The sequence below is a fragment of the Salvelinus sp. IW2-2015 genome, linkage group LG14, assembly GCF_002910315.2.
Source record: "Salvelinus sp. IW2-2015 linkage group LG14, ASM291031v2, whole genome shotgun sequence".
Classification (NCBI taxonomy): domain Eukaryota; kingdom Metazoa; phylum Chordata; class Actinopteri; order Salmoniformes; family Salmonidae; genus Salvelinus; species Salvelinus sp. IW2-2015.
Window position 1 is genome coordinate 52,784,896 of NC_036854.1, and position 13,438 is coordinate 52,798,333.

The 13,438-nt window shown below is 43.3% G+C and overlaps 2 protein-coding genes across 9 annotated transcripts in view; one reads left to right on the top strand and one right to left on the bottom strand.

Moving 5' to 3' along the window:
• Positions 1–13,438, top strand: part of LOC111973582 (protein scribble homolog) — a 132,521-nt gene that overhangs the window by 82,116 nt on the left and 36,967 nt on the right. For all 8 annotated transcript variants that reach the window (XM_070446733.1, XM_070446731.1, XM_070446735.1 and 5 more), the window contains exons 16-20: positions 3,170–3,232; positions 8,898–8,987; positions 9,183–9,260; positions 9,413–9,733; positions 12,726–12,806. In XM_070446733.1, coding sequence (XP_070302834.1) covers positions 3,170–3,232; positions 8,898–8,987; positions 9,183–9,260; positions 9,413–9,733; positions 12,726–12,806 — 633 coding nt within the window. The remainder of the gene's footprint in view (positions 1–3,169; positions 3,233–8,897; positions 8,988–9,182; positions 9,261–9,412; positions 9,734–12,725; positions 12,807–13,438) is intronic.
• LOC111973377 (transmembrane protein 108) overlaps positions 1–13,438 on the bottom strand; it is a 297,121-nt gene that overhangs the window by 41,646 nt on the left and 242,037 nt on the right. The window lies entirely within an intron of this gene.

Consider the following 13,438-nt stretch of genomic DNA (forward strand, 5'->3'; position numbering starts at 1 on the left):
CTGGATTGGATTGACATTGCATGTCATGTTGCTGTGCATAKGAAAAACGATTTGTTTGTTTACAGGAAGTCCTATAGTTTGCACTCGGGTGCTTTTACGTTGCCCTCTCTGTCCCACACAAGCAGGATTCTCTCAGACATTCACAGATGGCGCTAGTCGGTAACCTGTTGAAAGACATAGAATAACTAACAAGAGTGGACATTCTCATTGACAACATTTGATAAATGTTTGTAAATGTCATCAAACAGACTGACAGTTTACAAATGKACAACCACCACAAACCAAATCCAGTGTGAGTTGTTTAAATGCTTGAAACGTGGACACATTTCACCCCATTAGTCCTAATTGTGTACCAAATGGCACCCTATTCCATTTATAGTGCACTACTTTTGACCAGAGCCCAATGGGCCTTGGTCAAAAGTCATACACTATAAAAGGGTGCAATTTTGGATGTGGTCATGTGTATCCCCACACACTTCCCAGTCAACTCAGTGGAGCTCCCTCTTGTGGCTGCTCTGAGCTCTCGTGTCAAGTTTCCCAGCTCTCTTGGACCAGTTGTCAATAATGCCAATGATAAAATCTATTAATACAGAGTGATAGTCTATCGAATCCCCACCCCATCAGCTGTCCACTAGACACCTCCTGCTGGCCTCCTGCTGGCCTCCTGCTGGCCTCCTGCTGGCCTCCTGCTGGCCTCCTGCCATAAAGTCCCCTGCACCATGCCTCTGTCTGCCCACCTCAGTACTATGCTTCTCACCATATCATTTGCTGTTCCCTGTTCTGTTTTTAAATTGTTAATGACTTCTCCCTGTCCTGCCTTCCTATATTTGTGTGAAAGTGTATACCATGGCTCCTGAAATGTATGATTCTAAGACAATTTTATTCAAATTGATTATTAATCGTAATCACCAATAGAGCTGCTACCTAATATGCAGAGAATGAGTGCGGGGTGTGTGTGTGTGTGTGTGTGTTTGATATAGTGTACGTGTATGTGCGTGTCTATGCCTGTTGATCTGCAGACCATCCGGAATTTGTCTTGGCAGAGGTGGAAATGTTGAGACCCAGACTAACTGATTTAATTTATGATTATGAAGTATTGTTGGAGTGTGGTATGCACCTACATAACAACCTGTTTTCTAACAATTCTGCACCAGATTTCAATCTTAAAAGACAACAACGCATCAATGGCTTAAAACAATTTAGATTTGCATTTGACACATCTAGCTACTATTTGTATAAGGCTGTCTAGATCTGGAATTTATTTGTAATTGCTTAATGGCTGATTAGAATTTTAATATGATCTGTTTTTTGGGGGTTGTTGAATGATTGACAAGTACAACTAAATCTGAGAAAGACTACTGCATATTAGAACATGTATTGCACAGGTAAAAGGGTTTACTGTGGTGTCTGTTTATAGGCTGGAGGGAACTTTGCTTTGGGAGCCACTGCTTTCTTTCCCCCATTTCTCTTTCTGCACACAAACTGCCGTCCCTGTGTGGCCTGTAGCTCACCTTATTCTGGGTCTCGAGTTTCCACCCCTGCCTGCATCTGCCTCTGGTGGCTGGGGAGTGAGTGATGTGTGTGACTGGTGTTGCCATTGTTCAAAGGACCTCCACTGGAAATCAAATTGGCCATAATAAATGTCCTTATTTCACACACTATACAATAGTGGAGATTCGAGGTCGACCGATTATGATTTTTCAACGCCGATACCGATTATTGGAGGACCAAAAAAAGCCGATACCGATTAATCGGACGATTTAAAAAATATATATATATATATTTTTTTTACATGTATTTATTTATTTGTAATAATGACAATTACAACAATACTGAATGAACACTTTTATTTTAACTTAATATAATACATCAATCAAATCAATTTAGCCTCAAATAAATAATGAAACATGTTCAATTTGGTTTAAATAATGCAAAAACAAAGTGTTGGAGAAGAAAGTAAAAGTGCAATATGTGCCATGTAAAAAAGCTAACGTTTAAGTTCCTTGCTCAGAACATGAGAACATATGAAAGCTGGTGGTTCCTTTTAACATAAGTCTTCAATATTCTCAGGTAAGAAGTTTTAGGTTGAGGTTATTATAGGAATTATAGRACTATTTCTCTCTATACCATTTGTATTTCATATACCTTTGACTATTGGATGTTCTTATAGGCACTTTAGTATTGCCAGTGTAACAATATAGCTTCCGTCCCTCTCCTCGCCCCTACCTGGGCTCGAACCAGGAACACATCGACAACAGCCACCCTCGAAGCATCGTTACCCATCGCTCCACAAAAGCCCCGGCCCTTGCAGAGCAAGGGGAACAACTACTCCAAGTCTCAGAGCGAGTGACGTTTGAAATGCTATTAGCGTGCACCCCGCTAACTAGCTAGCCATTTCACATCGGTTACACCAGCCTAATCCCGGGAGTTGATAGGCTTGAAGTCATAAACAGAACAATGCTTGAAGCATTGCGAAGAGCTGCTGGCAAACCCCCGAAAGTGATGTTTGAATGAATGCTTACGAGCCTGCTGCTGCTCAGTCAGACTGCTCTATCAAATATCAAATATAATTATAACATAACACACAGAAATACGAGCCGTTTATACGTTTATTCTTTCAGTGAAATACGGAACCGTTCTGTATTTTATCTAACGGATGGCATCCCTAAGTCTAAATATTGCTGTTACATTGTACAACCTTCAATGTTATGTCATAATTATGTACAATTCTGGCAAATTAATTACGGCCTTTGTTAGGAATAAATGGACTTCACACAGTTCGCAATGAGCCAGGCGGCCCAAACTGCTGCATATACCCTGACTGCTTGCACGGAACGCAAGAGAAGTGACAATTTCCCTAGTTATAAGAAATTCATGTTAGCAGGCAATATTAAATAAATATGCAGGTTTAAAAATATATACTTGTGTATTGATTTTAAAGAAAGGCATTGATGTTTATGGTACATCGGCCATTCTGATTAATCGGTCGACCTCTAGTGGATATGATCTTTTGGGGTTTATCCCAGTGGCTGAATGAATGTGTGTTGTTTTGAAGTGTGTGCATTTGTCTTCTGTTTTTGAATGGATTTGGTTAGAGTATGCTTGTGTGCATATTAGTTACTTTGGCCTCACTAATCCGCATGCCTCTCGCTGGTTCCTGTCCTAACAGGGGGTGTCATTTGATCAAGTCAATAATCTCCTGATTGAGCCTGCTCGAATTGAGGAGGAAGAGGTCTGTACCTATACTCTTTCACTCCATCCACTCCCGCTCTCACTCTCGTTCTCTCTCTTTCTCCCACTCACCCATTCACCCACCCGCTGGCTCTCAGTTGAAAAAAAAAAAAAACAATAACTCACATAAATCAATGATTAATCCAAGCCAATSGCCCAGAGAAATGCCCACCACAAAACCATCGGACCGCCAGCGTAGTAGAACTTGAAGGGGAGGATGCAGGAGTAACACTTTATAAGGCCAAAGGGTTATAGGATTTAAGTAATATCCAGTGCATTGGGAAAGTTTTCAGACCTATTCACTTTTTTCACATTTTGTGTGCGTTACAGCCTTATTTTAAAATATATTTAACAAAAAAGAATCATCAATCTACACACAATACCCCATCATGACAAAGTGAAAACAGGTTTTTATAAATTATTGCAAATGTGTGTGTGTGTGTGTATATATGTATGTATGTGTATGTATATATATATATAAAATGGATACCTTATTTACATAAGTATTCAGACCCTTTGCTATGAGACTCAGGTGCATCCTGTTTCCATTGATCATCCTTGAGATGTTTCTACAACTTGATTGGAGTCCACCTGTTTTCAATTCAGTTGATTGGACATGATTTGGAAAGGAAAGGCACACACCTGTCTATATAAGGTCCCACAGTTGACAGTGCATGTCAGAGCAAAAACCAAGCCACGAGGTCGAAGGAATTGTCCATAGAGCTCAGAGACAGGATTGTGTCGAGGCACAGATCTGGGGAAGGGTACCAAAAAATTGTCTGCAGCATTGAAGGTCCCCAAGAACACAGTGGCCTCCATCATTCTTAAATGGAACAAGTTTGGAACCACCAATCGGGGGAGAAGGGCTTTAGTCAGGGAGGTTACCAAGGACCCGATGGTCACTCTGACAGAGCTCCAGAGTTCCTCTGTGGAGATGGTTGTCCTTCTGGAAAGTTCTCCCATCTCTGCAGCACTCCACCAATCAGGCCTTTATGGTAGTGGCCAGACAGAAGCCACTCCTCAGTAAAAGGCACATGTCATCCCGCTTGGATTTTGCCAAAAGCATCACGTCTGAAGGAAACCTGACACCATCCCTACGGTGAAGCATGTTGGTGGCAGCATCATGCTGTGGGAATGTTTTTCAGCGGCAGGGACTGGGAGACTAGTCAGGATCGAGGGAAAGATGAACGGCGCAAAGTACAGAGATCCTTGATGAAAACCTGCTCAGGATCTCAGACTGGGGCAAAAGTTCACTTTCCAACAGGACAATGACCCTAAGCACACAGCCAAGACCATGCTGGTATTGGATTTGGGACAAGTCTCTGAATGTCCTTGAGTGCAGAGAATAATTGGAGAAACTCCCCAAATACAGGTGTGCCAAGCTTGTAGCGTCATAACCAAGAAGACTTGTCTGTAATCACTGTAAAAGATGCTTCAACAAAGTACTGAGGAAAAGGTCTGAATACTTAAGTAAATGTGATATTTCAGTAAATTTTTAATACATTTGCTAAAATTTCTAAAAACCCATTTTTCCTTTGTCATTATGGGGTATTGTGTGTAGATTGAGGGGGGRAAACAATTTAATCAATTTTAGAATAAGGCTGTAACGTAACAAAATGTGGGAAWAGTCAAGGGGTCTGAATACTTTCCGAATATAAAACAATATGGTTATACAATTGTAATGAAGAAGTTATATGTAAATGGTAAACAAGTGTTTACCCATCAATGACGTCCTACCCCATTCTCAGGTTCTACCACGCTGTTGCTCGTCCTCCTCCCGTTCTTCATCATCCTGTTCAGGCTGTGTGGCCCTGGAGTGAGTGAATGTGCTGYTGTCTGTGATGGAGGAGGTCCGTCTTCTTTCAGCACCGTCTTTCAGGTTTTACACTTACTCAACCGGTGTGTCCAGCAGGATCTGGCCCACACATTGCAACTTCTAACCAGGAGAAATGTATTTTGTTGAAGATATCTAAGACATCTGAAATTAGTTTTAGGATTTCTTTGTGAGAACATGTATGTGCATTATCAAAAAATAAAATGCTGTTCTTTCACAGCATGGTACCACGCCCTACATCTATCATGATATGACAAAGGAACACGCTGGSTCTTTCCAGACATTTTAGTCCAGAGGGTAAGCACTTTGCTAAACGGTTTGCACTGCTGAATAGCGCAAGAACCACAAAGCAACTTATCAAGAACTTAAAGGCCCAGTGCAGTCAAAAACATGATTTTCCTGTGTTTTATATAGATTTCCACACTGAGGTTGGATTAATATTGTGAAAATGACCACCTGAAATGTCACCTTTTTTGTTGTTGTGGGAAGAATTTTTGGCCTGCCTGGTGACATCACCAGGTGGTAAATTAGTTAATAGACCAGGGGTTMYCAAACTTTTTTGGCCAGCGATCCCCATTTTGAAAACAAAATGTTTTTCGTGACCCTACCACGTAAAACAAAGTTCTGAAATAAACAGTCAGTGTTTACTTTGTAAATTTGGGCTATGACAGTTGCACCAACAGAACATACACCATAATCTGTGAGGTGTATGACTAGTTGAGTGCTCCATGAACACGGTTATGCCTAACATTAGACCAGAACCTTGATGCTGTTTGACGTCTAAATTTGAACWTTAGTCAAAAGTATTTTTGACAGTATTTCAATCTGAAGACAGTATGGTTTGAAGTGACTGAAATGCRTCAGAAAGGTATTGCGAAGTTCAGAAGGTCATCGGGTAATGATGTTGTATAATATTCTGTGTAGGAAAGAACATCATTGACGTTATTTCCCCACCAGTCTGATTTAGTGCCTGGTCTTGTCCACTACTTTCTAACGGCTTGTGGGCATAGTAGATGCAAACAGTACGTCTTATCTTTCAGTGATGGGTCTATAATATGTTGTATATTAAAGCATTCAAAGGATGAAGCCACATTTGTAGGAAGTATACCACGTTGTTAATTACAACTGCATCTAGCGGCTACTGGAGGTTACTGAAGTAACCCTGKTCCTATGAACCAAGCACACATTTTCTCACGCGACCCCATTTTAAAATTAAGCGTTAAGATGACACTAAGATATGTGAACGCCTGACRCAACTACTGGCACTACTGTGTAATTTATTGTGGGGAGCACTTCAACGAATTGTGGTTGAATTTAATTTACGTTTTAGTCCATTTTAATTTACAGTTATCCAGAGCGACTTACAATAAGTGCCTTCATCTTAAGATAGCAGATAGCAGTTGAAGCAAGTACATTTTCCCTCAATAAAATWGTTATCAGCAAAGTCAGTGCTTGTAGGAAAATGTATACTGAACAAAAATATAAACACAACATGCATCAATTTCAATGATTTTACTGAGTTACAGTTCATATAAGGAAATCAATAAATTGAAATAAATTCATTAGACCCTAATCTATGGATTTCACATGACTGGGCATGRACGTAGGGAAGCCAGGCCCAGCCAATCAGAATTYGTTTTTCCCCACAAAAGGGCTTTATTACAAACAGAAATACATCAGCTGTCCAGGTGGCTGGTCTCAGACGATCCCGCAGGTGAAGAAGCCAGATCTGGAGGTCCTGGGCTGGCGTGGTTACACGTGGTCTGCGGTTGTGAGTTCGGTTGGACGTATTGCCAAAWTCTCTAAAACGACGTTGGAGGTGGCTTATGGTAGAGAAATTAACATTCAATTCTCTGCCAACAGCTCTGGTGGACATTCCTGCAGTAAGCATGCCAAWTGCACGCTCCCTSAAAACTTGAGACATCTGTGGCATTGTGTTGTGTGACAAAACTGGACATTTTAGAGSGGCCTTTTATTGTGTCCAGCACAAGGTGCASCTGTGTACTGATCATGCTGTTTAATCAGCTTCTTGATATGCCACCTGTCAGGTGGATGAAATAAAATGCTCACTATCAGGGATGTAAACAAATGTTTGCACAACATTTGAGAGAAATAAGCTTTTTTGTGCGTATGGAACATTTCTGGGGTCTTTTATTTCAGCTCATGAAACATTGGACCAACACTTTACATGTTGCGTTTATATTTTTGTTCAGTGTGTGTATAGATAAATATTTATTTTTAGGGTGGATATTGTATGGAGGGTTGGGTTTCAGACGTTTTCAGGAGATGGGCAGGGACTCTGCTGTCCTAGCGTCGGGGAAACTGGTTATACAATTGGTCTGCCAGGGCAGAGACGAGCTTTGACTGGGTTGAGTGGGAGCTGACCCAACGTAGGTGTGGGAGGGCCAAGAGACCAGATGTGGCAGAACGGACTTTCGGGTTGGGGTGTAGGAAGATAGAGCCTGAAGATAGAGAGGGGCAGTTCCCTTTGCTTCGACTGGAAGCCAGTGGACTGTGTGGAGGGACGGGGTCACATGGATGAACTTGGAAGGCTGCGGTGTTCTKGATCAATTGCAGTGGTTTGATGCCACAAGCAGGGAGCTCAGCCAACAGGATCGCAGTAATCTAGATGGGAGATGACGAGGCTGGATTTGAATCCATTTTGTACAATATTTCTGTACATTTCTACTATTTAAATGTTTTACTTTGAAAGGATAGGATATTGTCATTGGGTGGTAGCACATACCTAACTAATAAGATAAGATACAACATACTGATTATTTTCTTTTGGTGGATTTGGCTATGGAGGAGTGATAGTTGGCCTTGGTGACTGAGTCTGTGCATTTCTGGTGGGGATGCCTATGGAATGGTTGGTACGTGCATATTGTGCATCTGCGCTGCCCGTGGTTGCATGAGCGTTCTGCAACGGTGACAACGAAGTTTGTGAGAGAACGGAGCCTTTTGACGACGACACACCGGAATGAACCTCCACTCCCACCCCAGAACACAGCACTCTTTCACTTCACTATTTCTTTCCTCTTCTTTCTCTCCCACTTATATTTCACCCTCATCCCCCACTTACTCTCACTCTGCACGGCTTGCGCGGACARCATTCACACATCCAGTTCAGAGCCACACACCACCCTTGATGTGACTGTTCCATGACAGTGTTGTGACTCACCTCAGTGTCTGAAACTAGCCTTCACGTTTTATGTCAAAAGGATTACGTGTTTGTCGAGTCGTTTCACTGTGTGTCTTTGGGCTAATGTCAATGCCTTGTGATATGATGRGTAATTTGTTTAGCACTACCGTTAGTGATATTTGGAACTGCTTTTTGTTCTGCTTCTACTCCAAAATGGCCACCTTTTTAATGAGTTACTGTAGCTACTCTCTGTACGGAGAGATAGAAGGCAAGACTCATGCCTTTTCTCATTCGACATACACTTGAGTTGAGTTTAGCCCGGAGACCAGAGTAGCCCCTGTCCATCCCGTCTGTCTGTCCCTAGTCCATCCACGCCGCACTCCCCAGATCGGCGCCACATTTTGAGTGGAGAGGGGGTTCACCCACTCCACATGACTTAAATTTAAATAAATAGTCAATTATATCCATTTACTTTCCAATCAACATTACACGTAATCACATTATCAGTTTGTTCATCACAATATGCAGCAACCTTCAAATTGACATTTGACCCAAAAGTATCATCTTGTTAAAGACAATTGTGTCAAGTGGATTGTGGTGAGCCCTCCTCCTTCCTGTCCTGTCTGAGGATAGGGCTGTTGTGTGGGKCGACTCCGCTCAGTGCGCTGACCCCCTCTCCTCCATTTCCAGCACACCCTGACCATTCTACGGCAAACTGGGGGCCTGGGCATCAGCATAGCCGGAGGACAGGGATCCACACCCTACAAGGGGGATGATGAGGTGAGGGCTGAGGACAGCTGTGGAGACTCCTAAATGCACAGATGGATTGTGTCCCAAATTCCCTATAGGGAACCAGTGCCCTCGTCAAAATAGTGCACTGCATAGGAAAACAGGGTATTATTTTGGACACGTTCACATTCYGCGGACTGATTGAGACTTGTGACTGTGTACTAGTCTGTCTGTCTGTCCCTCCAGGGAATTTTCATCTCCAGGGTGTCTGAAGAGGGCCCTGCAGCGCAGGCTGGGGTCAAAGTGGGAGACAAACTCCTAGAGGTAAAGTGTGTGCATGTGCGTGCTTGATAAGCGTATGGGTGMCCATTCTTATGCCTGTTTGCAGCCATGGTGCATTCATGTTCAAGGTCCATGAAGAGGCCTTTYAACTGTAGAGAGAACCATGATCTCCGCTCCCTCCCTCTCTCTCTCAGGTGAATGGTGTGGTTCTCCAGGGGGCAGAGCACCACACGGCGGTAGAGGCCCTGCGCAGCTCGGGCTCCGCCGTCTCCATGAGCGTCCTCCGGGAGCACATGGTGGAGCCGGAGAACGCCATCACCACCACACCGCTGAGGCCCGAGGACGACTACTTCCCCCGGGAGAGACGGGCCAGTGGCCTTCCCTTCTGCATTGAGGCAGGCTCCCCCGCAGGCCTCCGACACAGGCTGTCTACCTGCCTGGCCCGCAACGACAAGGGTCTGGGCTTCAGCATTGCYGGGGGCAAAGGCTCCACAGCCTACCGCACAGGGGACATGGTGAGATGAACACATACACACACATCCCTAGTGTGTACAGTAGACACTGAGATTCACACACACATCCCTCAATGTACAACAGAGTGGTGTAGGAATATTGAGCGTTGTTCAGACCTGATTAATATTTCATCCTCCTGGTCTTAGTAGTGAAACACCTTTTGTATGTATGTCGTGTCAGGTTGTCCCACTTCTCAAGTCAGCGACACGATACCTCTTAACTGCACTAGCTACAGCATTAGAGGGAGAGTTTAAGAGTCAGTATTCGTGGATTTCCTACATATTTCTGTATTATGTCGAGTAATAGTCTCCCCCAACCCCTCTAAGGTTTCCTCATTCTGACAACCCCTTTTCCAGTTCCAGCGTTTACAGCCATCACCAAGGAGACAGAGATATGAWTAGYGAGCCTTGACACCTGATAGGTCCTGTGTAACTGGGACGGGAGGGGCCAGGGGGTGTTTTTGGGCCACTGCATTGGCTACATTCATGCCTACATGTCCTGTGCAAACACCGCTCTCAAACACACACACACCGCTCGGGGAGCCCGTGGAGAGAAACCGAGATGCACACTTATCGCTAGAGTCTGTAAGTCTGCMTTTTTCTAGAATGGATGGCATCTCTGTTGAGATGGGCTAGGAGTAGGCCTGCACTTTGTCTGCCCCTGTGCATGATAGTTCGGAATTTAGGAGCTGAACCATAAGTACAACAGTGGAGGCTGCTGAGGGGAGGGCGGCTCATAATAATGTCTGGAACAAAGTAAATGGAATGGCATCAAACACATGGAAACCATGTGTTTGATGTATTTCGTACCATTCCACCCCAGCCATTACCACGAGCCCGTCCTCCTCAATTAAGGTGTCACCAACCTTCTGTGAAGTCGATGCGGTTAAGTTATTCTTGTGCTGAGATCCTGCCACATAAATACTTCTTAATGAGCCCAAACAAACAATTGAGGGTAGCGGTAGACTAGTGACTGTGAATAAGACCGCTAGACTATATATTAAGTCCTGGCTGGGTGAGGTCATCATTATTGGACATCCCCTGGTAAGTTCTCTCCCAGAGTACACTGACTGATTTAACTAGCAGGGGGCATTGCAGACCTGTTGCACCAGACTAAGTCAATAGCTAAAGTCTACGACCTYTTTGTCTGGTCAACAGTTGGGATTATTCAATAAAGTCTTTGAAGTCATTCAACGAGAGACAATTCGTTTTCATGCATATTTTTTTKGTTGAGAAAGTCTCTGTCTGCTCATGGTTTTAAAATGTATCAAATCTCATGTAGTATCAAGTTGTAGGCACAGTGATTTGAGCTATCCGATTTGCCAGCGCAGTACACACATTTGGTTTAGCCACAGCTCTCCTGGTGCKCCGGGAAGGAATTACAGCTGTGAGTCTTTATGGGTAAGTCTCCAAGATCTTTCCACACCTGGATTGTACAATATTTGGCCATTATTCTTTTCAAAATTCTTCAACATCAGTCAAAATGGTTGTTGATCATTGCTAGACAATCATTTTCAGGTCTTGCCATATATTTTCCAGTAGATTTAAGTCMAAACTGTAACTCGGAACATTCACTGTCTTCTTGGTAAGCAACTCCAATGTAGATTTGGCCTTGTGTTTTAGGTTATTGTCCTGCTGAAGTGTGAATTTGTCTCCCAGTGTCTGTTGTAAAGCCAGGTTTTCYTCTAGGATTTCCCCTGTGCTTAGCACCATTCCGTTTATTTTTTAYCCTGAAAAACTCCCCAGTCCTTAACGATTACAAGCATACCCATAACATAATGCAGCCACCACCATGCTTGAAAATATGGAGAGTGGTACTCACTAATATGTTGCATTGGATTTGTCCTAAACATAACACTTCTTATTCAGGACAAAAAGTGAATTGCTTTGACACATTTTTAGCAGTATTACTTTAGTGCCTTGTTGCAAACAGGATGCATGTTTTGGAGTATTTGTGTTCCTTCTCACACTGTCAATTAGGTTATTATTGTGGAGTAACTACAATGTTGATCCCTCAGTTTTCGCCTATGACAGCCATCAAACTCTGTAACTGTTTTAAAGTCACTATTTATTTGCCTCATGGTGAAATCCCTGAGCGGTTTCCTTCCTCTCCAGCAACTGTTAGGAAGGACGCCTGTATCTTTGTAGTGACTGGGTGTATTGATACACCATCCAAAGTGTAGTTAAAAACTTCACTATGCTCAAAGGGATATTTAATGTCTGCTTTTGAAAAAAAAAAAATGTTTTTGCCATCTACCAATAGGTGCCCTTTTTTGCGAGGCATTGGAAAACCTCCCTGGTCTTTGGGGTTGAATTTGTGTTTGAAATGTACTGCTCGACTGAGGGACATTACAGATCATTGTATGTGTTAGGTACAGAGGTGATGTAGTCATTTCAAAATCATGCAACGTATTATGTGACAAGCACATTTTTACTCCTGAACTTATTTAGGCTTGCCATAACAAAGGGGTTAAATATCAAATCAAATGTATTTATAAAGCCCTTCTTACATCAGCTGATATCACAAAGTGCTGTACAGAAACCCAGCCTAAATCCCCAAACAGCAAGCAATGCAGGTGTAGAAGCATGGTGGCTTTACTTCTTGACTCAAGACATTTCAGCTTTTCATTTTTTATTAATTTTGTAAAATTTTCAAAATACATAATTCCACACATTATTGGGTATGGTGTTATGCTAGTGACAAAAAATCTCAAAATTCAGGCTTTAACACCACAAAATGTGAAAAAGTAAAGGGGTGTGAATCATTTCTGAGGACTTAAATCTCAATTTCATGCACTCATATTAGACATTCATTAGAACCAAGATGATGTGCACAGACAAGGGCTTGCATCCCAAATGCCACCCTATTCCCTACATAGTGCACTACTTTTTACCAGAGCCGTATAGTGTACTATATAGGGAATAGGGTGCCATTTAGGACACCGACAGGATGACCTTATGAACTGACTCTTGTGCCACGTGTCCGTCTCTGCAGGGGATCTACATCTCGCGGATCGCAGAGGGAGGGGCGGCCCACAGAGACTGCACACTCCGAGTAGGGGACAGGGTCATCACCGTGAGTACCCCTCCACTCCTCTGTTTAAGCCCCATGGAGGCATCCCAAATGGCACCCTATCCCTTTTTGACCAGTGCACTATATAGGGAATAGGGTGCTAATTGAGACACCACCCATGTTTTTCTCTCGCTCTCTGGACCAGAGCTTGGTCTGTGTGAACTTCATGCCAAACACACCAAGCACACACGCGTTAGATAACGTGGTGAGTGATCTCATCATCAGACTCACAATATGGTTGCCACCCGTTGACTACTCCCAAATCAAACACAACTACACCCATCTAGWACCGGGTCGGACCCCCTTTGCCTCCAGAACAGCCGGAATTATTCGGGGCATTCTACRAAGTGCCGGAAACATTCCACAGGGATGTTGGTCCATGCTGGTCCATGCTGACGCGATGCCATCACGCAGTTTCTTCAGATTGTACAGCGGTACATTGAAGCTGCTAACAGCCTGTTCCATCTCATCCCAAAGATGYTCTAYTSRGTTGAGGTSTGGGGACTGACCAGGCCACTCAAGTAAACTGAACTCGCTGTCATGTTCCAGGGAGTGTACTTCCACTCCTCATTTGTCAAGTGTTGGYGATGGCGTGCCSGCTGGAGCCGCTTCTTCTTGTTTTTAGCTGRTAGGAG